The 25,377-nt window shown below is 53.5% G+C and overlaps 1 protein-coding gene across 4 annotated transcripts in view; it reads left to right on the top strand.

Moving 5' to 3' along the window:
- NCKAP5L (NCK associated protein 5 like) overlaps positions 1–16,604 on the top strand; it is a 32,199-nt gene extending 15,595 nt beyond the window's left edge. The window contains exons 1-13 of one of the 4 annotated variants that reach the window (XM_032593968.1): positions 198–305; positions 2,896–2,955; positions 4,001–4,161; positions 5,308–5,376; positions 5,501–5,539; positions 6,268–6,387; positions 9,041–9,154; positions 10,463–13,083; positions 13,993–14,155; positions 14,366–14,447; positions 14,805–15,113; positions 15,192–15,334; positions 15,702–16,604. In XM_032593968.1, the coding sequence (XP_032449859.1) occupies positions 227–305; positions 2,896–2,955; positions 4,001–4,161; positions 5,308–5,376; positions 5,501–5,539; positions 6,268–6,387; positions 9,041–9,154; positions 10,463–13,083; positions 13,993–14,155; positions 14,366–14,447; positions 14,805–15,113; positions 15,192–15,334; positions 15,702–15,914 (4,173 nt within the window). In that variant the 5' untranslated portion in view covers positions 198–226 and the 3' untranslated portion in view covers positions 15,915–16,604. Of the gene's footprint in view, positions 1–197; positions 306–2,895; positions 2,956–3,056; positions 4,162–5,307; positions 5,377–5,500; positions 5,540–6,267; positions 6,388–9,040; positions 9,155–10,462; positions 13,084–13,992; positions 14,156–14,365; positions 14,448–14,804; positions 15,114–15,191; positions 15,335–15,701 lie in introns of those variants that run through there. The other 3 variants (XM_030322553.1, XM_030322552.1, XM_030322549.1) reach the window with 3 other exon arrangements.
- Positions 16,605–25,377: the final 8,773 nt, after the last annotated feature.

Here is a 25,377-nt window from a genome sequence, read left to right as displayed (position 1 = left end):
CCTCCCTTCCCCTTCCTCCCTCCCCTCAGCGGCACTGAGGTCACCTCCCTCTGAATCAGGCCTTTGTGGGGGGCGGGGCCACCCGTTGGCAGTTCTGGCGGGAGAAGCCTCCAGTTCGAGTTGGAGCTCCCACCTCCTGCAGCTCCATCTCTACCCAGCATGGCCGGCCTCATGTGTTCCAGACCCAACATCCAACATCCAGGCGTGTCGTGGGACCACCGGAGGAATGTTTGAAACCAGGGCCACCCTGAAGCACCCAGATTGGGGGTTTTCCAGGCCGGGGGGTAGAGCTGAGCACAGAAGCTGTGAGTAGGAGTTGTGGGGCCTGAGGGAGGATGGGGAGGGGGTGGGGGTGCAGCCCCTGGGAGAGGGGCCCCCACTGACACCCAGCAGGGGGAGCTACTGGGGAGCCAGTCTGGGTTGGTTTTCTTCCCATGAGATTGAGGCTGAAAACCCAGACTCTGAAGGGCCAGATTCCTAATTAGGCTCAGATTGGGAGCTGGAGATGGTACTCTCTCGATTCCCTAGAGGAGAGTGAGGCTGCAGGAAGTTTTCTTTTCACCATAGGAATCTTGAACTTAAACTGGGGTCCTGCTCACAGCACACTCTGCTCCTGGCGCCAAGTTTAAGTGTCGACCTCTTCCCTGTGACTCGATAGCAATCCGAGCTGACAGCTTCCTGCCCTCTGCTTGTGGCCCTGCAGATGAAGAGAAGGCCTCTGGGCCTGAGTTGGCCAGACCACCTCGACTGAGGGCAGAAAACTTCTCCCCAAAGCGAGGTTGAGTCACGGTCTGCCTTCATTTCCGGAGCCTCTCCTAAGCCCAGCTGGGGATCCAGAGACAGACGCGCGTGACAGAGCTGTTGCTTTTGGGTGGCTCATCACTTGGAGGGTCTCCTCGAGGTCACGGTGGGACTCAGGCCTCCCTGCCCTGGGATCCACAGAGGCTCAGCTTGAGAGAGTGGCAGCGGTCAGCTCTGTGGTGTGTTTGGGTCCCCACCCTCCTCAGCACACATAAAACCACATACATAATCCACTGCCAGTCCCCACGATCTGGGCCTCATGGATGTGTTTTTACTTTTGTTGTTTTAGGAAGAGAGATTCTCCTAAACCGTTTTCACCCTGAGTTTGGTTTTTGCTGTTGTGTTGGGAGCACAAAGACTCCAGCTCTTCTCAGCTTTAACTCTCTCCCTTTCTGGCCCCTGGACACCGACCTGTTCACCCCACTCCTTTCCTTCGCCCTCCCAACTTTGTCTCTCCCATCCCTCAGCACTCCTTCTGCAACCCCAACCCCACTATTCCCGGGGAGCGTCTGCAGGGAAGAAATGGTGAGGGGATTGAGGGAAGGCGAGGAAACCGTGGGGACAGTGGGAGCCTCTGACTCAAAGGATCGGAGCCGTGCTGGGGGAAGGGTGGAACTCGAATGGCGGAGGTAACCTGAGGCCTTTTTTGGTTTTAACCCCTATTTATGTATGTGGGAAGGGGAGGATATTTCCTGAATTTTTTTCATTTTTTTCTAAGCCTGTCCATTTCTAAAAATATCAAACACGATAATGTCATGAGGCGAATGAAGTTCTACTTGATACATTTTTTATGATGTTAAAATAACAAAGGACTTTAGATTGTTGTGGAATGTTTAAAAATAAGTGTTACAAGTTTTTCCTTTTCCTGCAGTTTCCAGAAGCCCCCTTTCCCAGTGTCACATAAACACGGGCACACACTGTCTCTTACTTGCAAAGAAATGGTTCTCTCCTTTTGCAGTTGCCCCTTTCTCCCTCTAGGGTGGGGAGGGGTTGGGGAGGAAGAGGGCCCTGAGTGCAGCCAGTTTGGGGCTGCACTCTCAGATCTGTGGATGCCCCTACTGCCCCGACCCCACAGGGAGGAGCCTGGGACTCAGAGTCCCTTACAGGTGAACAGACAGTAGCAGCAGGCTATGAGGCAGGACTTTGCATCGTGTCTCTGTCAGGATGTGATCATGAAAATCCTCCATTTACCGAGTTCATGCAAGATACTCGTTATACATGATCTCATTTCATCCTCCAACAACCACGTGGGCTAAGTATTCTTACGCCCATTTTATAGGTGAGGAAACAGAGTTTGTAGAGTCAGGATTTTAACCCGGATCCGTCCACATGCAAAGCTCCAGGAGCCCTGGGACTGTATGGAGCTTACAGAATACAAGGAGCTTACGGTACAACTTGTGTGTGTACAGAGAGGCCTCATGGGAAGGAGGAAAAGGAGGCCTGTCCAGTGTGCGTTGTGAACCGGCGTGTATGTCTTGGGAAGCATCCTTTGCCTCCAGTAACTGCTTCCTCAACCCAGGCCGGTACCCCCGCTCCCCATAAAGTTGTTAGGAGAATCAGATGTAGGAGTGCATGAGAAAGTGCCAACACACTGCTCAGCACACAGGGTACATGTGGTGTATGTGAGCGTAACTCCTGCCCTTTGGTTTCCTTAGCTTGAATACAGGTGTTGACAGTAACATTCAATTCCTTTTGTGGCTGTGGGGATTAAAGAAGACGATGTGTGTTGTGGAAGGGCCCCAAAGCGTCATGCTGTTCACTCCTATTTCTCATCTGAGTGATTTCTGGCTGAAAGCCGGGGACCTTCGCGCTGACTCTTTTCTGTGTCTGGAATGCTCTTCCCATTCCAGGGTTTCCTCTGGACTCCACTGAGGTCTCTGCTTCGGTGTCACCTGTCAGTGCCTTGTTGGGACCCGATGTGCGTTCATTGGTTTATCTGTATATTATGTGCCTCTCCTAGTGGAATGGAAGCTTCATAAAGGCAGAGCTCTCTCTGGCTTGTTCACCCCTATGGCCCAGTGCCTGGTACACAGCAGGAGCCAAATAAATGCTTGTGGCTTGCATGGCTAACATCGTCTCCCTCTTTCTCAACAGCCGAGGTGACTACTTTGGCTTCTAGAGTGTGTGCCAGCCTGGGTGAGGAGGCAGAGACAGGTGAGGGGCTTTGAACCTGTGCATGCTGCTGGGGGGACTGGAGGAGGAAGATGGGGGGCGGGAGAGGCATCCCCAGTGCCCTACAGCCGAGGATGGGGGGGGGACCAATCAGATGTGGGGTTGGTGAGCTGTTAGAGGACTCCTTCCTCTCTTCCTTGGGCTGAAAGTGCTAAACTCAGCTCTGCAGGGGGGTCAAAGAGGCCAGTAGTCAGTGGTGGACTGGGGGCCCCCACACTTTTAGGAAGGGTTTCCCATCTACTGGAAATTTCTACAATATGGGTGCAAAAGAAAGAAATGAGTACTTTCCTCTAGCAGAGAAATTGAAACTCAAAGGGCAGATGAAGACTCATCAGCTAAAGCCAGTAACCATGGCAGTAGCTGGGAGTGGGTGAGGCACATAACACGACACGGGACAGAACCCTGGCTGTATTGTGTTCAGGCAGTGACAAACTCATCTGTGTAGTCATCATTCTGTCTCTTACATGCCAGCTTTCACACCAACAAGTGGGGGCCTGGGCAGTAAAGTGAATGTAGAGCCCCTGCCCTCACGGGGTTGACAGTCTCGGGGAGGCGGTTACAGAACTGTGTAGGAAGGGTGCCCGGCCCGGCCTTGGAGTGGGGGCCCTGAAGTATGAGTAGAAAGGAGCTGGCCAAGTGGAAAGCAGGGAGGGGTCAGGAGACCCTGCAGAGGGAAGGGCATGCGCAGTGGGGCCTCGCGGGGAGCAGGGAGCTTGTGAGGCTTGCAGGCCACCTCCCACCACCGTGCCCAGGAAGATACAGTTCGAGGCCCATCTCAGCCGAGAATCCCGGTCTCTTGGCAGTTGGCCAACATCTGTGTGACCTGTGGTAGGCTGAGCTGAGTGCAGTTGCAGGGGTTATAAAACAGTGGTCCCTGTTCTTAAAATGGGAAGAGTGTGTCTGTGCGTCCGTCAGACCCTGAGTTGTTACAGTATCCGTGGCACATCAGTTGCACTAAACTCCAAGAATACTGACAAGTTTTGTCTTTGTCCTCCTCCTCCACTCACCTCCTCCCTGTGCCCTGGAGGAGCCGCCAGGGCCTCCTTCACTTGTTCCCAGGGCCCGATGTCGGAGGCCATGGAGCAGCCAGCCACGAGTCCTGGAAAGCCAAGGCCGGGAGAGGGTGGTGACGGCGGCACAGAGACGGGCACCTGCCAGGAGCTCCTGCACCGGCTGCGGGAGCTGGAGGTGGGGCACCGGGCGGCATGGGGGCGGCGGTGCTGGCCAGGACCCTGGGGAGCTTGGGTGGGCTTTGTGGATGTGGTGGCCCTTCCTCTCAGCCTGCCTCGCCAGGCTGGAGCAGAGCTCCTCTGAGAAGCCCTTTCTTTGCTCTGAACTCTCCAACCTGGGGCCAGCTTGGAACAGGAGGCATGCACAGGGGTGGGCCTATCCCAACCCCCACACGTCTCTCGTCTTTACCCCTTTCTTCCCCACTTTTATGCCCGTGCTGATCTCGGAAAGGCATGGTCACAGAGCCCACAGGAAGAAGGATTTAGATGACCTAGGGCTCAGGAGTTGAACGACAAGGACACGGATCCCTAAACTAGGCTTTTTGCCAATTCTTTTTTCTTTTTTTTTTTTTTAATGTTTATTTATTTTTGAGAGAGAGAGCGTGAGCAGAGGAGGGGCAGAGAGAGAGGGGAACAGAAGATGGGAAATGGGCTTCTCGCTGACAGCAGCGAGCCTGAGGCAGGACTCCAGCTCACAAACTGAAGTCAGACGCTCAACTGACTGAGCCACCCCAGGCACCCCTCTTTGCCATATTCTTAAGAACCTGCCCTCCTCTCTCCAGCCTCCTCTGCCCTCTCCCCAGGGAAATAAGGATTGCCTTTTTTTTTTTTTAAGTTCATTTATTTTCAGAGAGAGAAAGAGCACGCAAGCAGGAGAGAGGCAGAGAGAGAGGGAGAGGGAGAATTCCAAGCAGGCTCCATGCTATAAGTGCAAAACCCAACGTGGGGCTCAAACTCCGTGAACCATGAGATCATGACCTGAGCCAAAATCAAGAGTCAGACGCTCAACCAACTGAGCCACCCAGGCGCCCCAAGTATTACTTTTGACACCTCCCAGCTTAAGTCCTCCTGGCCACTGTATCTCCCTGGCCCCTCCAACCTCACTGACTGAGGTTGGGGTTTACAGAAACCCAGCCATCTTAGCTCTGCCTTCCTGATGCCTATGGTCTGTCTCTGTAGGCCTCCCCATGGTAGAATCCAGTCAGAGCCAAGAACTGGGGCAAGGGTGTAGCTAGTAGTCTCCATGTCTCTCTTTCCTCCAAAAGGAATTTTCCCTGGCAGACAAATGATCCCATAGCCCTTTTTTGCCCTCTTCCTCCCATAGGCAGAGAACTCGGCGCTTGCCCAGGCCAATGAAAACCAGCGGGAGACCTATGAGCGCTGTCTAGATGAGGTCTGTCGTGTCTCCATTGGGACTGATGCTGGGGGATATTGGGAGGCGGGGGGAGCACGGGTTGTCAATGCTCCAGGCAGAGGTTCATGGGCTGATGGCTCTGCATTGGGCTTTCTGTCCCCAGGTTGCCAACCACGTGGTACAGGCGCTGCTAAACCAAAAGGTAAGCAGCCATGGGAGACATTCTTACCCCTAAGCCCAGACGCCCTGGGGAGAGACCCTGGGTTCAGCAGGGGAAGTCCTTCCTGGGGACCCCTGAGCCTACTCAGATAGGGGCTAGAGGAGGGAGCTTGGTGGAAATGGCCTATTGACCCTCCAACAAAGCCCCCTCTCCCCACCTCAGACAGGTCCATACTGTTCTACCTGGAGGCAGAGGAGGGCTAGGTAAGGCCAGGTCTCTGAGCTATGGTAACTTTGATTTGGGCTTGACTCTTTCCCTTATCCTGGCCCGAGCTGTTTTCTCCAGATTGTGATGGCCCTGACAGCAGTGTTAATATTGTGAGCACAAGGTGTCACCTAAATATTTACTCAAGTACTGTGGGAACTTCTTGACTTATGAGCCACTCTGACCCCCAGGTCTTCCTCTGCCTTATATGGGCCTTTCTTTGATGTGTGGTTTCTAAGAGGCAGGGGGTTGGCTCCAGGGATGGGAAGGATGCCAAAGGGAATAGGATTTACCTCCCACCAAGGGTGGTAAACTTTAGGGAGTTTACCATCCCCAGACAATGTGACAGCTATACACATAGGCAGGCAGGCTCAGATCTCCATAGAAGGGGGCCATGGGGGCAGGGCATGCCCAGCAGGAGTGCTGCCACTCTGATGAAGGAGACTGAGCTCATACCACTCGCCCTCTCCCCACCACCCTCCCCTGGCCTCCTTGGGCGGTGGCAGGACCTGCGGGAGGAGTGCATCAAGCTGAAGAAGAGGGTGTTTGACCTGGAACGGCAGAACCAGATGCTCAGCGCCCTGTTCCAGCAGAAGCTCCAGCTGACGACAGGCTCCCTCCCCCAGGTGGGCACAAGCAATTCTCCTTCCCTCCTCCTACCTCAGCTCCTGCCTCTCCCAGCCCTACCATCATCACCTTCTTTTCTCCCAGCACCTGAAGAAGCAGGCCACAGCCATTCCCCTCCATTCTGGGGGCTGTGGCCGTCTGGGAAAGGCCCATCTGGCCTGATAGATCTGAGCCTTAGATGGGGACATGGGGAGACTCCCTGAGTCCCTTCATGCTTGGCTTTCCCCAGCCTCCTGGGTGCTCCTCGCCCAATTGGATGGCATCCTTTCTTATTGACAGACAAGGTTCTTGCTTGTTCCTGCCCTATGTGGGGAGATGGGTGGAGGCTGAAAATGCAATGATTTCAAGCTCCCAGGGGGCCCCTTTGGCCACTGCTTTGCTGCTTCTTGGCCAGGGGCAGGGGTGGGGCTGGGTGTAAGGCGCCCCGTGCTTAGTGTCACAGAGAGGTCAGGAAAGGCACTTCAGCCGGGTCATTCTGTGCGCATGCCTAGTTGTGAGTGCTCGCCCGCTGACACACAGGCATGTCCTCAACTGTTAGTCCCTGATTCTAGCCCTGGCACCTGGCTTACCCGGGAAAAGCAGAAGGCTACTAGGGGTGAATCCTGAACTCAGTTAAGATGTCCCTCGGGGTCGGTCTGTCAGTAGCCCCAAGGCCGGGGTGGGACGTGGGACTGGGAAGATCAGGAGCAGCTCCAGGGACCCGAGGTGAGCATCAGGTGTGAGGTCAGCCAGCACACCTCTAGCCTACCCCCAACCTTGACAAGGAGAGAAGCACCTTCTGTGTGTATCTGTCTGATGCACACCGGGCAGCCCTTGCCCCCCACACCCTGAGCACGATACCCCACGGCTCCTTGAGAAGCCTGGTCCCTGGCAGAGGCTTTTCATCACCATGGTCTTTTAGGAGCCTCTGTCCCTGCTCTAGAGTCCACCCTGGGATCCTAGAATCCAAACCACACTGGCCAAGCTCACCCTGTCCACACCTTTCTCGGTGACCAGTGATAACAGAGGTGTAGGTCATCCTTAAGTCACTTGATTCCTTAAATGAAATCTGGGACCTCTTGGGGTTTGGGGCAATAGATCTATCTCCCCCAGCGGTAACATGACATAATGGAAAGAGCATGAACCTTGGCCTCAGAAACACTTGGATTGGGTCCCTGACTTAGCTAATTCTTAGTTATGTGACCCTGGGCAAATTACTTAACTTTCCGAACCCCAGTTTTTGTCTTATAAATGAGGTTTGAGATACCCACACTGCACGTCGTCGTAAGGATGAAATAAGGTAATATATAGCGTTTGGCCCATAGTGGTAGTCAATAATCAGCAGCTCTTTTTCATTATCAGTGTCACTCTCAAGTTGTGCTTTGCTAGCATGAAAGCTCCACTGAGCAGATGTTAATTAAGCTCTTGCTGTGAGCAGCTCCTTTGCCGACACATGAATGGAACTGGACAGGGGTGTGGCCTGTGCAGAGCACATAAACCCTGAAGGCTGGGACTGCTTACAGACAGCCTTAGTACAGAGCAGAGTGTGACAGTACTGTCCAGGAGCCCAGAGGGGAGAGAGGCCAGCAGAGAAGGGACCTCAAGGAGGTAACATGGGACCCGGGCCTTGCTGGACAGGAGATTTAAAAAAAAGCACAGTTGGGGTTGAGAGAAGGGATACCCTGTGGAAGGAAGCACAGGGAAGCCTAGGCAGCAGCAGCTGTTCAGCTGGGCCGGAACAAAGGCTGTACGAAGGAGCAGCGAGTGAGAACCAGAGGTGGCATCGGGGAAGGTCCTGCAGGCCGGGCCCAGGATGCCGGCAGAGGAGTCCAGACTCGTCTTCTTAGGCAGTGGGCAGGAATCGGAGGCTTTGAGCACAAAGATGCTTTGGATGAAAAAGAAGAAAATACTGTAGGCTACCTCGTGTGTCAGAGATTTGTAAAGGTACCAAACCGGGTCAGGGAGACAAATGCTAAGCAGCATCCAGGCCACAGCAGTAAGGATCTGGGCCGGAGCCGGCCGGCCAGAGGGGAAGCAGAGACGCCACAGAAGCGGGAGTTTTAAGCTGCCTCATGTCTAATGGAGATGCCTAGGGGATGGAAATGACATTTTCAGGGACTGAGAGAGAAGTAACCTGTGATTAAGTAGTACCTTTGTCCTCCTCAGAGACCAGTCGGTGGGGACAGAGATGCTAACTCCTGCCATCTCTTTTCTAGGACCCAGTGACAAATGCTTTTCCATTAGTCTTAGCCATCCCTGTGATGCTAGGGTCACAGGCAGTCAGAACAGGAAAGGGGCTTCGAGGCTGGCCCTCTCTGTAATCAGGGAGGAGGTCCTGCAGAAAAGCAGAGTGGTCCTGGGGCCGCCATGGGCACAGAGGTTAGGCCTGCCATTGCCATTGCCACTGCCTGTGGTTTCTCCACAGCCCGAGTAGTCCCGTCTCCCTGCCACCGGGCCTCACACTTCTTCATTCTATCTGTGCATCGTCTCCCAAGGCTCCTCTGACCAAGTGATAGGGACAGTGGTGAAAGCCACACTGTAGGTCAAGAGACATCCCTGAAGGAGCAGACTTGGAAGAATGTTCTCCTACCCTGGATGGGAAGTCCTAACTTCGTGAGGGGGTAAGGACCTGGGACAGACAAGGCCCTATGCTAACTCTGCCTCTCCCTGCAGATCCCACTTACCCCACTCCAGCCTCCATCAGAGCCACCAGCCTCTCCCTCCTTGAGCTCTGTCGAGGGACCGACCACCTCGCTGCCTCTGGGGCACTGTACTGGACAGAGAGAGGTAGGAGATCCGGGCACAGTGGTCGAGGGCTTCGCTGGCTGCAGACTCTTCAGTGGGTACTCCATTGCTGTTTCCTAAGGAGTTCCAGGGGAAGGGCTGCTTCCTGGGGCACAGATATGAGCCCTCGGCAGTCAGCCTTATACTAAGAACAAAATCCCACTGCCAGTTGCTAGCCTTGCAAGCAAAGTTAGTTAGGTGTTAGTAAGACTTATAGTTAACATTTCCTGAGCTTTTACCCTATGCCAGGCACTGTGCTGAACACCTGGATGTCATTTATCTTTTTTTTTTAATAATTTTTGGCATACGTTTATAATTTTTTTAATGTTTATTCATTTTTGAGATAGAAACAGAACGTGAGTGGGGGAGGGGCAGAGAGCGAGGGAGACACAGAATCTGAAGCAGGTTCCGGGCTCTGAGCTGTCAGCACAGAACCTGACGCAGGGCTCGAACTTGTGAACCACAAGGTCATAACCTGAGCTGAAGTCAGATGCTGAACCAGCTGAGTCATCTAGGTGCCCCTTGGCATACATTTATAATTGTATACATATTTATTCAAGTCTAGAACTATTATGGACTTATTCTTTTGCATCCCTGGTCTCATTTATTTTATAAGGTTAATCATAGCGACCATCCCCTTTCATAGGTGATGCAGTGAAGCTTAGAAGTTAAGAAACTTGCTGAAGTTCATATGACTAGTGAAGCAGCAGACCTGGGACCTGAACCTACACAGTCTGGCTCCAGAGCCTTATCTAGTTAACCATGACACCAGGTGGACAGGGTCCAAGAAGGAGCCGGGCAGAAACAGGGAAGGGCTTGCAGTAGAGTTATCCCAGTTGCCTTCTCCACAGGGATCAGGTCAGCTGTCTGACCTGAGAAGGCCTGGGCTTGCCTGCAGTTACTGACTGAGGACTCGGCCCCAACACATCCCCTTCTATAGTTTCTGTGTTCTTTCTGGAGCCTGCAAAACAGGCCTCCCTCCCCTGGGGCAAACCTAGATAATCAGGGTTGTAGGGGTGTCAGCCCTGCTGACCCCAACAGCGGTGGGAAGTGGTGGAGGAGGGGGGTGCTGGGATCACCAGGAAGGGAGGTGGGGTACCCACCCAACCCCAAGGACACCAGGAAGAAGAGTTGGGGTAACCGGGGCTCAGTGACTCTGGAGGAAGCCGAGCTGTCCCATCCGAGAAGCTAGTAATTCCTTTTGCGACTCAGACAAAACCAGGCCGGCTCTGTCCCTGACATAGTCAGTTACTCCCAGCTCAGGTCCTGGGCCTGCACATGGCCTCCTCATCATGCCGTTTCTCCCCGAAGGTGTGTTGGGAGCAGCAGCTGCGGCCAGGAGGCCCAGGACCCCCAGCCGCCCCGCCCCCAGCGCTGGATGCCCTGTCCCCTTTCCTTCGAAAGAAAGCCCAGATCCTGGAGGTGCTGAGAGCCCTGGAAGAGACGGACCCCTTGCTTCTTTGCTCACCTGCCACTCCCTGGCGGCCTCCAAGCGAGGGTCCTGGCTCCCCAGAGCCCATCAACGGCGAGCTGTGTGGCCCACCCCAGCCTGAACCCTCATCCTGGGCCCCCTACTTGCTACTAGGCCCTGGTAGCCTGGGAGGCCTGCTACACTGGGAGCGCCTCTTGGGGGGCCCAGGGGAGGAAGAGGGTGCTGGGCGGCCCTGGGGCCCTAGTAGAGTCTCCTCCCAGGCCCAAGGCACTGGCTCTGGGCCTCCCTGTGCCCCAGGCAGCAGTTCCTCTTCCTCCTCTGATGAGGCAGGTGACCCCAACGAGGCACCCAGCCCTGACACCCTGCTTGGAGCCTTAGCCCGCAAACAGCTGAACTTGGGCCAGCTCCTTGAGGACACAGAGTCTTACCTACAGGCCTTCTTGGCCGGGGCTGCAGGCCCACTCAGTGGGGACCAACCAGGTCCTGGGCAGCCATCTTCCCCAGACCAGGGGCCCCCACAGCTGTCCAAGTCCAAAGGCCTCCCCAAGTCAGCTTGGGGTGGGGGTACCCCAGAGGCCCACAGGCCGGGCTTTGGTGCTACCTCAGAGGGCCAGGGGCCCCTCCCCTTCCTCAGCATGTTCATGGGTGCAGGTGATGCCCCCCTGGGCTCTCGGCCTGGCCACCCCTACTCCTCATCTCAGGTGAAAAGCAAGCTCCAAATTGGCCCCCCTTCTCCTGGGGAAGCCCAGGGACCCCTTCTGCCCTCTCCAGCCAGAGGTCTCAAGTTTCTAAAGTTGCCTCCAGCCTCAGAGAAGGTGCCCAGCCCAGGAGGCCCCCAGCTCAGCCCCCAGCTTCCCCGGAACTCCCGAATTCCTTGTCGAAACAGCGGCTCAGATGGCAGCCCCTCCCCATTGCTGGCCCGCAGGGGTCTGGGTGGAGGAGAGCTGTCCCCGGAGGGGGCACAGGCCCTGCCTACCAGTCCTTCACCCTGCTCCACGGCCCTGGACTCTGCACAGTTGAGACCTCCCCAGCCAGCCTTGTCCACCACGCTGTCCCCGGGACCTGTGGTATCCCCCTGCTATGAGAACATCCTAGACCTTTCCCGGAGCACCTTTAGGGGACCTTCCCCAGAGCCACCTCCTTCCCCACTGCAGGTACCCACCTACCCACAATTAACTCTAGAGGTGCCACGGGCCCCTGAGGTCCTCAGAAGTCCTGGAGCTCCTCCCAGCCCTTGCCTCCCAGAATCCTGCTCCTATGGGAGTGCCCAGGAGAAGAGTTTGGACAAAGCAGGCTCAGAGTCTCCCCATCCTGGCCGCAGGACCCCAGGCAGCTCATCCAAGAAGCCCAGCCAGGGGGCAGGGCGGCGACCTGGGGATCCTGGCTACACACCTCTGCGGGACAGACTGGCAGCCCTAGGGAAACTGAAGACTGGCCCTGAGGGGCCAGAGAAAAACGGGGTGCCAGCCAGGCCTGGCACTGAGAAGTCCCGGGGAGCAGGGAGGTCAGGGGAGAGCGCTGGAGACATGGCACCCCCCGCCCCCAGGCCTCCCGAGGGGCCAGACGCCAAGGGGGCCTTGCGGGGGGCACTGGCCTTAGGCACAAACAGCCTGAAGCAGCAAGAACCTGGGCTCCTGGGAGACCCCGGGGCCCGAGTCTACTCCTCCCACTCCATGGGGGCCCGGGTGGACCTGGAGCCTGTCTCACCAAGGAGCTGCCTCACCAAAGTGGAGTTGGCCAAGAGCCGGCTGGCAGGGGCCCTGTGCCCCCAGGTACCCCGTGCCCCTGCCAAAGTGCCAACCTCAGCCCCCAGCCTTGGCAAGCCCAATAAGAGCCCCCATGGCAGCCCTACAAAGCTGCCTTCCAAGTCACCCACCAAGGTGGTACCCCGACCTCTGGCCCCACCAACTACCAAGGAGCCCCCCAAGCCTGACAAGAGCAAGGGCCCACCTTGGGCAGAGTGTGGCAGCACTACCGCCCAGCCTACTTCCCCCGCGCCCAGCCCTGCTGACCCAAGCCAAGGCCCTGAGGGGCGGGCCCCACACTCCGCCATCGAGGAGAAGGTAATGAAGGGCATCGAGGAGAATGTGCTGCGGCTCCAGGGCCAGGAGCGGGCGCCAGGCGCTGAGGCCAAGCACCGCAACACCAGCAGCATCGCCAGCTGGTTTGGCCTTAAGAAGAGCAAGCTGCCAGCGCTGAACCGCCGCACAGAGACCGCCAAGAGCAAGGAGGGGGCCAGTGGGGGCTCCCCACTCCGGAAGGAAGTCAAGATGGAAGCCCGGAAGCTGGAGGCGGAGAGTCTCAACATCTCCAAGTTGATGGCTAAGGCGGAAGACCTACGCCGGGCACTGGAGGAGGAGAAGGCCTACCTGAGCAGCAGGGCCCGGCCCCGGGCCGGAGGGCCAGCGCCAGGACCAAGTACGGGGCTGGGGCAGGTGCAGGGCCAGCTGGCTGGCATGTACCAGGGCGCAGACACCTTCATGCAGCAGCTGCTCAACAGGTGAGGGCCTGGGACCAGTCAGCAGGTGCTCAGTGGCTGGGGGCGCTTTTCCATGGGCACACCTGGGGTTGCGACTGCTTTTCCTGAGAGCAAAAAGGGTAGGAGGTCAAGTAAAATGGGAGGGCCGAAGTGTCTGGGAGTTCATGGTCTGGCCCAGAGGAAAGATGGGGTCTTGAATCAGAAGCCTGGGGTTTGTGCCCCCACTCCCCTTCTCTCTGGCTGTCTGATGTGGGACACGCTGGACCCGTTTAAGAGGGGTTCACAGTCCACATTTCCCTAGATTTGTCTCCAATGCTGCCTGCGTGTGGTAGTTAAAGGGGCTGCTAGTTCCTAACCGTGGGCTGATAAAGGTCTTACTCTGGGATTTTCTATCCTATAGAACAAGGAGGGTCCCCTTCCCATCTTGCCCATCGGCACCTGCCACAGACTCAGCAGCAGGAGCTGTGGTTCAGAGAAGGGGCCACCCCATCTTGGGATTGCTCCGTCTGGGCCAGATGAGGCAGAATGTCCATAGGGGTTGGGTGCCAGGTGGGGTGCAGTTTGGACAGCAAGTGTGCTCAAGTTCAGCTGGGGCTGGCAAGATGTGTCCTGTGTGGACCAGGAAGTGACCAGTCTGCCATCTATTAGCAAACAGTGTCCAGAGGTCTCTAGGCTTGGCCTTGTGTAACTTTGGGGAAGTCGTCTCATGTCCCCTGCCCCTGCTGTTTCTCTGAGGTTTTCCCCAGGGTCTCCGCCTGTGCCCAGCATCAGGAGGAGTTGATGGAGGCAACCACCAGGGATATGTCCCCAATCCCAGGGGCAGGGGTCAGTGGGTATTTCACTAGGCCCGGCATCATTGGAGGGAGTGAGGTCAGCATGTCTGGGTAGACCCAAGCTTCCCTTTATCTCCGTCTGCACTGCTGCCTGTAGGGTGGATGGCAAGGAGCTGCCCCCCAAGAACTGGCGGGAGCCCAAACCAGAGTATGGCGATTTCCAGCCAGTGTCCTCTGACCCCAAGAACCCCTGGCCAGCCTGTGGGCCCCGAAATGGCCTGGTGGGGCCTCTTCAGGGCTGCGGAAAACCTCCTGGAAAGGTAGGTTCTTGGGAGAGGGGCTAGGTATTGGGCCTGGAGGGTTCCCCGTCCCTGGGGCCTGGAAGCTGCTGGATGTACTCATGGTCGCTGCATGCTGGTGGACTGCAGACACTAGGACCCACAGTTCAGGGGTCCCAACGGCAGAACTTGGGGAGGGCTGTGGGTGAGGGTGGGAGGACTGGGTTCTGAGGTCTCCTGTACCGCACACAGCCAAGCAGCGAGCCGGGAAGGCGGGAAGAGATGCCCTCCGAGGACAGCCTGGCTGAGCCAGTGCCCACCTCACACTTCACAGGTCAGCAGGGTCAGGGGCCAAGGATGGGACCTCTTCCTCGCCCCCTGCCCACTTTACTCCTGTCCTGTCACTGTAGCAGATGCCAGGCCCGGAGTGCTGTCGTGGTGCCAAGCACCAGATAGGCACCGGGGCTGCGCAGAACTAAACCCCTCCCTGCCCTTGGGGTACCCGGCCTGCCATCCACATGTGTTTCTCCAAGCACAGGGGAGGTGGGGGGAGGGCTGGCAGGGATGACGGCCTGTCGGGCCAGGAGGGGCCCTGACCAGGTGGGGAGCCTGGGCTGGGGCAGGACGCCAGAAGAAGGCAGAGGGGCTGAGCCCACAGCCTCACGTCCTTGACTTACCCTCCCCTCCCCAGCCTGTGGCTCCTTGACTCGAACCCTGGACAGTGGCATTGGGACCTTTCCACCCCCAGACCATGGCAGCAATGGGACCCCCAGCAAGAATCTTCCCAAGACAAAGCCACCACGGCTGGATCCCCCACCCGGAGTCCCCCCAGCTCGGCCCCCGCCCCTTACCAAAGTCCCCCGCCGCGCCCACACGCTGGAGCGTGAGGTGCCGGGCATAGAGGAACTGCTGGTGAGCGGGCGGCACCCTAGCATGCCAGCCTTCCCCGCTCTGCTCACTGCTGCTCCGGGCCACCGGGGCCATCAGGCCTGTCCTGACGGTGAGTGTCTGGGTAGAAGGGTGGGCCATCCCTGGAGCTTTACGCGCCACCATCCACCTTCCCTTTGTTCCCATGCAGATCCGTGTGAGGACCCAGGCCCTCCCCCTCCTGTCCAGCTGGCTAAGAACTGGACCTTCCCCAATGCGAGGGCAGCCGGCAGCTCCACTGACCCTTTCCTGTGCCCATCCCGACAATTGGAGGGGCTGCCCAGGACCCCCATGGTAAGCATGGCCAAAAGGAAAAGGGGGACGGGCCTGGAGGGCAGGAGGGATGATGTGGGGAGACCAGTCCCTGCAACGAGGCACAGCCCTGTCTTGGAAGCAGATGAAGGGTCAGCCGCGTTGGATGCCCCTCTGGGCAGCCCACCCACCTGCCCCTTCTCACACCCTTCTTGGAGAAAGGGTTCATTTCCCTCCCCAGAACCTTGGCAGACCACGCTCAGTGGTGCCTGTAGCCCGCATCCTCTGAAGTGTGCCCCACCACGGTGAGCCCCACCTGCAGCACCCCATCAGTGGGCAGAGCCCAGCACCCCTTGGACTGGACCAGGAGGCAGAGGGACTTCCTCCTGAGCTTCCCTTCCTTTCCCAGGCCCTGCCCATGGACCGGAAGCAGAACCTGGAGCCCAGCCGTCCAGCCCCTGCACCCCAGGGCCCGACGTTTGGAGGTAGCCGCACGCCCAGCACATCGGACATGGGCGAGGAAGGGAGAGTGGCCAGTGGGGGCCCCCCAGGTCTGGAGACCTCAGAGTCTCTCAGTGACTCCCTCTACGACTCGCTCTCCTCCTGTGGGAGTCAGGGCTGAGGGGCTGCACCGCACTACGGTCCCTCTCTGGAGTTGGAGACCACCAACTGGACCAGCTCTCCTGGCGCCCCATCCCTCGGGGCCAGTGGGGCCCCTCCCTGCAGGGACCAAGGAGGCAGATGGAAAAGAAGATGAAGGGGGTCCCTGACACACCCCACTGCCCACTGCTGCTGTGGAGGGGATGACCGCTCTCAGCTCAGGGAGAGACCCCACCCTTGGTCCCTTCTCTCACCTGGAGTAAGGCTCTTCCCTGAGGGACCGGGGCTTCAAGGTGGCTGTGTCCCAGCCCCCAGCTCCCCCTTCAGGCTGAGCCATCTTGTGGTGCTGGGCTTCCTGCCCGCCAGCTGTGCCGTCTCTGCCCAACCTGGCTGCTCCCTGCCCTGGAGCCCTGCGGGGCCAGCCCAGAGTCCCCGTGCTGGTGGAGTTTGGGGGCGAAGGGTCAAGTTGCCTTCTCTCTCTGTCTGCCCTGGTCCTCCCTGCTGTCTGGATGGTGCTGCCCTCCCCCGCCCCATGTCTCTGGGGTCCGTCTGTCTGTCTTTTTGTTGTTTTTTTATATTAAAGCGCCTGGCCCGGTCCCCATCCCCCATCCCCGCACTGCGGTTAATTTATCTGTCGTTAAGAACTCGGCTGCTCTGCTTCCAGCCTCTGCTTCTGCCCTATTCCTAATAAAATGTGGAGGCCCCTCCCTGCCCTGGACTCTGCTTTTTCTGTGGGAGGACTCGGGGATGGACAGGTGGGTGGAGACTGCATGGGCAGCAGGATGAGGGACCCCAGGACGTAGACTTTCCCTCAGGTGCTCCTGTGAGGCAGCCCCCCCCCACCCCCCACAGGCCTAGAGTGGTCCCTGGGGTCAGGGGGATTCCTTGGGTCGGGCAGAAGGCTGGGCAGCTTGTGGCGAGGGAGGCTGTGGGCATGCACTCAAACTCCTGTACATACTGGGTGGGATAGGACGTACAAACTGAGCTTCGGGGGCCGAGGTGTCGACGGGGTTAAGTGTCTATAGCCTTCTGTTGCCAGGAAGTGAAGCACAGCTGGTTCTCCAACTGTTGCCACCTTATCTCTCCTCAGACATTGGGCTTTACCCCCCGCCCCCACCACTCCCCACCCCCCCGCCAATCTTCTTGCCCCTATTTCTACCTCAGATTTCCACCTCAGGTTCCCCTCACTCTGAAATTCTCCATATGGGAAGGGAAAGCCGGGAATGAGGCTGTGTGGAAGGGCCTAGGCTTCAGGGAGTTATTTTGTACTCTCCACATGGCATGAAAAGGCCATGGGGTGGCTGTGGCCCCCTAGCCTTTAGATTTCCTGTTGGACGTGGAGCTGGGCGTTACCTGAGGGTGAGGCAGGTGGCAGCCAGACCATCACATTGGCCAGCCAAGTTGGGCCCAGGAAGGCCTCCTTCTTGCCTAGCTTGTAAGACCTGGGGTGACTTGTCTAGAGTGCCCACCTGACCTAGCCTACACTTCCCCTCTCCCCACGAAATACAGTCTGAAGACCACCTGGCAGCACGCACCGTCAGCACCCCGGGCCTTGTGACTGGGATTCTGAACAGTTCATCTTGGGGGTGGGGCCCCTGTGGTGAACACATGGTCTGCACCACAGGCTTGCAGAGCCAAGGTCACAGGGGTGTCTGGCAGGGAGTAGAGCTGGGCCCATTCACAAGTTGGTTAAACCACTGGTTCCTTCCTGTGCTCTGGCCGACCCAAGGAAGTTTAGGGTGGGGAGGATGTCAGGGCCTCCCTTTATACTAGCTCCTTCCACCAGTGTCTCCAGCCCCTGAATGCTCCAGAGAGTGGTAGAACTCCCTCCATTAAAATAAACACCTACCATGCCACCAGCCTCCTGGTCCCTAACCACCTCCCCCCACCAAGCCTCATGTCAGAGATGAAGATGCCAAGGCTCTGAGATGTTCAATGGTTTTTCCAAGGCTGAGAAGTGATGGAGCCTGATGGGAGTGGTTCGCTTCTGAGTATGAAGCTTTCCTTTCTTCTGGCAGGACTTTAATCCCCTCCTCCCTTTTTGGCCGATGGATCAGTCCTAATGGACAGGGCTTGAGAGCACTAGACTAGAAGTCAAGAGTGTTAGCCATGGAGTCTGGTTTTGTGGGAAAGTTCTATCCTTTCTCTGGGCTTTGGTTTTCCTTCCCTATGGAAGATTAGGAGGTTGGGTCAGACCATCTCCGCCCTTAGCTCTCTAGTCTTCCTATGCCTCCCTCAGTCTGGCCTCTCTCCCTCTTGTTTCCCTTGGTTGATGTTGTCAAAGAAATTAAGATTTCTAGAAGGGTCAATCAGAGATCTTGGGTTTTCTTACTTCCACCTTCTACTTACAAGTCCTATCCCACTGTCCCTTCTACTTCTATGGGCTTAAGTATGATATTGCCATGCTGCTAATCTGCCTCTTGCCGGGAGGGCTTATAAAAGTCCTACATCCTTCTAACTTTTTATTTCTGGGGTTTTCAAGCCCCTTTCTCTGTTTGAACCTGATGTATGACCTCATTTCCTTGTTAGAACAGAATTGTTTGCCTGCGGGATATTTATCCTATTTCCTTTCCGGGAAAGAGTTTGGCGCGGTGGGTTTGACTCTGGCCTCCACCTCTCGCAAGCTGATACCAAAGGGTCCATCCATGTTTCTGTCACCAGGGTCTGGTCAGTGGGCAGCCAGGCTCTGTTCCGCAGTGTTTGCAAATGCAAGGTGTCACCGTGGCCCCCGGGGCAGCGTGGGCCAAGCAACATCAGCCACACCTGGTTCTTTGGAACCAGCCCAGCCCTACTGACTGTTCCAAGGTGAGCAGCTCTCATTTCTAAGCCCCCCCCCCCCCCCGCTCCAGGGTGCTGCTAAGGAGTGCTAGGCCCCTATGAGCCATCTCATAGCCCACATAACCATGTGTGCCCTCCATAGAGACCAAAATAGTCTATCTCAAGTAATTCTGTGGAAGGGGACATGCAAGTGAGTTAAAGACAGTCCTGGGGAATCAGTTTCTCCTTGTACTTCAAGAAAAGGGTTTGGCTAAAAGACGACTCGATCTTCACTATGGGGGAACACTTCATATCTCGGTTTGCAACATCTGCTTGCAGGATTAAGGTGACCTCACTATTTTCTCCGTGAACAATGGGTGAATGTTTGTCTTACCATTGTGTGTGACCCTCTCTGCTGAATTTCCCAAACAGAGGAAGCCAAAACTGCCAGGCCCCCCCTTATCCCCCCAAATGGCACCAGAGCATCAGCAAAAGACTGATAAGGTTTCAGGTTCCACCTCTCTGGGCACCCTGCCTTTTACAGGAAATGTCCTAAAATGTTAACAGGTTTTCTCTGGGTTGCCAAGAGTTTCTATTGCTAGCTTTTCTACAAATGGTGTGTTTTGTTTTCTTCATCAAAAAAAAAGTTTTAAAAAAGAAACAGTCACGCTCCGCAGCAAACTCTAGATATACACACCCATTCTGTAATCCTGTGTGAGTTAAATCAAATATAGAATTTTTTTTTAAGACAAGTGAATTTGAAGTAAATATAGGTGAGCATTTCTATGACCTTGGGGTGGGGAAGAACTTTTAAAAATCTTTTTTATAGGGGCACCTGGATTTATCACTCAGAGAGTGATAAAGAATAAACTATAGAGAGTGTTTGACTTTGGCTCAGGTCATGATCTCACGGTTTATGAGTTCAAGCCCTGCATTCGGTTCTGTGCTAACAGCTCAGAGCCTGGAGCCTGCTTCAGATTCTGTGTCTCCCTCTCTCTCTGCCCCTCCCCTGCTCATGCTGTCTCTCTCTCAAAAATAAATAAACATTAAAAAAAGTTTAAATCTTTTTTTATAATTATTAAAGACATACAAATTATAAAAGTGCATGTTCACACTTTTTTCTTTTTTTCTTTTTAAAGGAATTGAAGTTGAATAGAATGTTATATACAAGGAAGAAACGTCTCTTTCATACTCCAATCCCAACCTCACTCCCCAGACAGAACCCAGGTTGATTGGTAATCTTTTAAAATAATTTTTGTGTGTTTTTTAAAAATGTTTATTTATTTATTTCGAGAGAGAAAGAGAGAGAGAGAGAGAGAGCACGAGTACAAGCTGGGGAGGGGCAGAGAGAGGGAGAGAGAGAGAATCCCAAGCAGGCTCCATACTGTCAGTATGCAGAGCCACTTGTGGGGGCTTGAACTCACAAACCGTGAAATCATGACCTGAGCTGAAGTTGGACGCTTAACCAACTGAACCACCCAGGCACTCTGCAAATCATATTTTAGATGTGTGCACACACCTTCATATATAGAGTGTGTTTGTGTTGACCTTTTATTAGACAATGAGATTATTGTATCGTGACTGATCTGCTTCTTTTAGCATTTAGTAATATGCCTTGGAGATCTTTCCAAAGCCCATGAATCTCCGTTACCATACATGGCCTTCCATTGTATGGAAGTGCCTTGTTAATTTGTGTTCCCATGACAAGCAGTGCTGCAGTGAATATTGCATCTGTGTCTTTGGCCATTTGTGTGTTTTCATAAGATAAATTCTCACAAACGGAATTGCTAGGTCATAGCATAGGCTTAATTTAAATTTTTCATAGATATTAACAAATTGCATTTCTCTAACAATGTATAAGTGGGACTATCTTCTACATGATTCAGTATTAGCACACTTTTTATTCTTAGCCAATCTGGTCAGAGTAAGCGATCATGTAGACAGTCTTGTAGCCCAATGTTAGGGACTTTGACTTCTACTCAGGGTGAAATGGGGAGCCATTAGAGGGTGATAAAGAATAAACTATAGAGGGCACGTATGGAAGCAGACCAGTAAGGGGCCTCTTGGGTAACTCCAATGATAGATGGTGGTGACCTGTTCCAGGGTGGCGGCACTGTAGATAATAAAACCTGCTAATGTAATTGATGTGAAGAAAGGAGAAGAGCCAAGGGTAACTCCAAGGTTTTTGGAGCAATTGGTAGGAAGAAATTGTCACTAACTGATAAGGGGGAGGGTAAATAGAGCAGACTTCAGGGAGGGAAGATCAGGAGTTAAGTATTGGCCATGTTAAATTTGAGATGTCTATTGGACAACATCCAATGGAAAATGTGGAGTAAGCAATTGGTTATACAAGTCCAGAGTTTAGAAAAGAAGCTTGGGCTAGAGATATAAATTAGTAAGTCATAAACATATGGATGTTATTTAAAGCCAGGGGACTGGATGAGATCAACAAGGGAGTAAGAAGAGGAAAGGTCTGAGTCCTAAATCCTGGGATATTTCATTTCTTTAGAGGTCAATGGGAATGAGGAGAGATCACACAAGAGGCAGTAAAGACAGTAGTACCAAGAAAATGTGGGGTTCTGGAATACCAGTGAAGCAAATGTTTCAAGGGGCACCTGGGTGGCTCAGTTAGTTAAGCGTCCGACTTCAGCTCAGGTCATGATTTCACGGTTCATGAGTTCGAACCCACGTCGGGCTCTGTGCTGATAGCTCAGAGCCTAGATCCTGCTTCAGATTCTGTCTCCCTTTCTCTCTGCTCCTTCCCCCTCATGCTCTGTCTCTTTCTCTCAGAAATAAACATTAAAGAAAATTAAAAAAAAAAAGAAAAGAAAATGTTTCAAGAAAGATTAATCAGTGTCAAATTCTGCTGACACACCAAGATGAGGATTGAAAATTGTTTTTTCGGGGTGCCTGGTGGCTCAGTCAGTTAAGCGTCCAACTCTTGGTTCTGACTCAGGTCATGATCTCATGGTTTGTGAGTTGGAGCCCCGCATTGGGCTCCACACTGATGGTGCAGAGCCTGCCTGGGATTCTCTCTCTCTCTCTCTCTCTCTCTCTCTCTCCCCATCCTGCACACTGTCTCAAAATAAATAAACTTAAAAAAAAAAAGAAAATTGTTTTTTTCAATTTAGCAATATGGAAGTCACTGGTGACCTTAGCAAGAGCATTAGTGGAAATGAAAGCTGCTTGGAGCAGTTCAAGAAAAAACGGGAAAGGAAGGATTGGAGTATAGACAACTCTTGTAAGAAGTAGTGAAGAGAACGGGAGAGGAGAGTGGAGTCAAGAGTGCAATTTTTTAAGTCTTATTTTTGAAACTATTTCAAACTTACACAAATGTTTCCAGTACAGTACAAAAAACTCTCTTCTCCCAAACTATTTGAAAGTTACCAATCTGATGCTTCATCACCCAATACTTGACTATAGATTTCCTACAAACAAGGGCATTCTCTTATATACCCTCGTACCATCATCAAAATCAGGAATTAAGATATGATAATCTAATCCCCAGACCACATCCGAGTTTCACCAGTTGTCCCAATGTCTTTTATACCCAGTTCAACTGTCACATATGGCTTTTAATCATATTCTTTTTTTTTTTAATGTTTATTTTGAAAGAGAGAGAGAGAGAGAATGAGTGGGGAACAAGCAGAGAGAGAAGAGAGAATCCCAAGCAGGCTCTGCACTGTGAGCATAGAGCTGGACACAGGCCTCTATCTTACAAACTGTGAGATCATGACCTGAGCTGAAATCAAGAGTCTGATGCTTAACTGAGTCACCCAGGCGCCCCAGTCATATTTCTTTAGTGTCCTTCAATCTGGAACAAACTTCAGTCTGTCCTTAACCTTGGGACCTGACTTTTTTTTTTTAAACTTTACAGGCCATTATTTTCATTTACCTCATTACTAAGGATGTTCACGGTCATTACTTAAGTTGGTATTTGCCCGACTTCTTCACTGTACATTTACAATTTTTCCCTATATACTTAATAAGAATCTAGCGGGGAGGTACTTTGAAACTGTAAATGGTTCATTTTCGTCAAACTGTCTCTTTATTCATTTGTTTATATCTGTATGGACTCATGACTTCCTATTTTATTCAATGGTTTGTAAGCCATTACTGTCATCATTTACTCTGCTGCTCAAAATGTCCATGATTTGGCCAGTAGGAGCCCCTTCAGGCTGGCTTTCTTTTCTTTGACAAAGGCCCGTCATTCTTTGAGGATGTACTTTCTGGCACAATGTGCTCGAGATTCATCTTGGACTTTCCCCAACCCAGCCTTGGAACCAGCCATTTTTCCAAAGGACCCTGGTTTCTTTTGGTGGGGAATGATATTTAGAAACCAAGATCTGGAGGGGCACCTGGGTGGCTCAGTCGGTTAAGCGTCCGATTCTTATTTCAGCTCAGGGCATGACCTCATGGTTTGCGAGTTCGAGCCACACATTGGGCTCTGCACTGTCAGTATAGAGTCTGCTTGGGATTCTCTCTCTCCCTCTCCCTCTTTCCCCCCAAAATAAATAAACTTCAAACAAACAAACCAAACCAAGACCTGGAGGCTGGGTATGCTCATTGCTACTGGGGAGTTGCAGCTCCTAGGCCCTAAGAAAGGATTTCTTTTTTTTCTTTTCTTGTCTTTCTTTCTTTCTTTCTTTTTTTAATGTTTATTTTTGAGACGGGGGGGACAGAGTGCGAGTGGGGGAGGGGCAGAGAGAGGGAGACACAGAATCTGAAACAGGCTCCAGGCTGTGAGCTGTCAGCACAGAGCCTGATGCGGGGCTTGGACCCACGAACCATGAGATCATGACCTGGGTCGAAGTCGGACGCTTAACCGACTGAGCCACCCAGGGGCCCCTCTTTCTTTCTTTTTAGTGGGGTTATTTATTTTAAGTAATTGCTACATCCAACGTGGGGCTTGAACTCATGTCCCATGCTCTCCTGACTGAGCCAGCCAGGCACCTCTAAGAGAGGAATTCTTTAAGCAATTTTTTTTTTTCAACGTTTATTTATTTTTGGGACAGAGAGAGACAGAGCATGAACGGGGGAGGGGCAGAGAGAGAGGGAGACACAGAATCGGAAACAGGCTCCAGGCTCTGAGCCATCAGCCCAGAGCCTGACGCGGGGCTCGAACTCACGGACCGCGAGATCGTGACCTGGCTGAAGTCGGACGCTTAACCGACTGCGCCACCCAGGCGCCCCGAGAGGAATTCTTAAAGATAGAAGAAATTAAAGCATTTTCTTATACTTATGGGAAAGATAAAATAGAGAAAATTTGATGATCGCGCAAGAGAGAAAAGGGAATTGGGCTCTAGAGCATGAGTGGCCCTAAGCAGCATCCACAGGTACAGGAGGGAGGAAGACACAGAAGCATTTGGATGTATGAGGGTCTATTTTATAGAAGTACTCTTCTGGGGTGCTTGGGTGGCTCCGTTAGCTAAGAGTTCAACTTCAGCTCAGGTTACAATCTCGCTGTTCGTGAGTTTGAGCCCTGCCTCGGGCTCTGTGTTGACAGCTCAGAGCCTGGAGACTGCTCCTGATTCTGTGTCTCCCTCTCTCTCTCTGCCCCTCCTCCACTCATGCTGTCTCTTTTTCTCTCTCTCAAAATTAAATAAACATTTAAAAATGTAAAAAAAAAAAAAAGGAGTCTTCTAATGGCTTTTATTTTCTCAAGAAAATAATCAAGGTCATCAGTTAAGAGGAAGGATGGGAAAAGAAGTGCTGGAGATTTGAGAAGAGAAGACATAGTATGAGTAGCCACGTGGAAGGTCAAGAGTGAATACTCTAGGGAACACAGTAGGGGTATCGAGCAGCATGAAGGGTCCACTTGAGGTGACTAGGAATGTAAAGTGAGACTTATTAACACAAACGTGTGGGGGTCTTTCTCCTGCCATGTTAGGTACAGAATAGGCAGGATTATCGTTTCTCGTCCTTTTGGCTAAGATCAAGTGCAGAATAGGCAGGATCAGCCAGGGCGGCCAATTCACCAAATGAGTACAAAATAGGAAAGAGAGAGGCCAGGGGACTGAAGGTGTATGCAAGGGAGTGATTCTACTAGTTGGTTGTGGGCTTTACATGGGTGAAAGAGGGGAGAGGGAATGATAAAGGAGAGAGGCTTGGTGGAGATGCAATCAGTAGATTGCTGGTCTTGCCGAGACCACGGGAATTTTGGAGATAGGGCACTAGAGGAATGAGTTGGGAAGAAATGAGGTGATGATCAGAGGGTGGAAAGCATGAGATTGAGATGATAGGAGTTGTTATGGGTTGAATTGTGACCCCCTCAAAAAATGTTGACGTCCTAACCCTTGGTACCTCAGAATGTGACCTTACTTGGAGATAGAGACTTTACAGAGATAATCAAGTTAAATTGAAGTCATTTGGGTGACCCCTAATCCAATATGACTGGTGTCCTTATAAAAAGTGGAAAGTCAGACACAAGGACAGGTAGCACACGGGGAGAGGCCATGTGAAGATGCAGGCAGAGGTCATGATGGTGCACCCACAGGCCAAGGAAGGCCAGAGACTGGCAGCAAACCACCAGAAGTTAGGAGAGGGGTCTGAAGGGAACAGATGCTCCCTCACAGTCCTCAAGGAGAAACCAAGGGGTGCCTGGGTGGCTCAGTCAGTTGAGTGTCCAACTTTGGCTCAGGTCATGATCTCGCGGTCCGTGAGTTCGAGCCCCGCGTCGGGCTCTGTGCTGACAGCTCAGAGCCTGGAGCCTGTTTCAGATTCTGTGT

Source organism: Lynx canadensis, chromosome B4 (genome assembly GCF_007474595.2).
Source record: "Lynx canadensis isolate LIC74 chromosome B4, mLynCan4.pri.v2, whole genome shotgun sequence".
NCBI lineage: Eukaryota > Metazoa > Chordata > Mammalia > Carnivora > Felidae > Lynx > Lynx canadensis.
The sequence above is the reverse complement of the archived record's forward strand: the minus strand, read 5'-3'. Positions and strand labels throughout refer to the sequence as shown.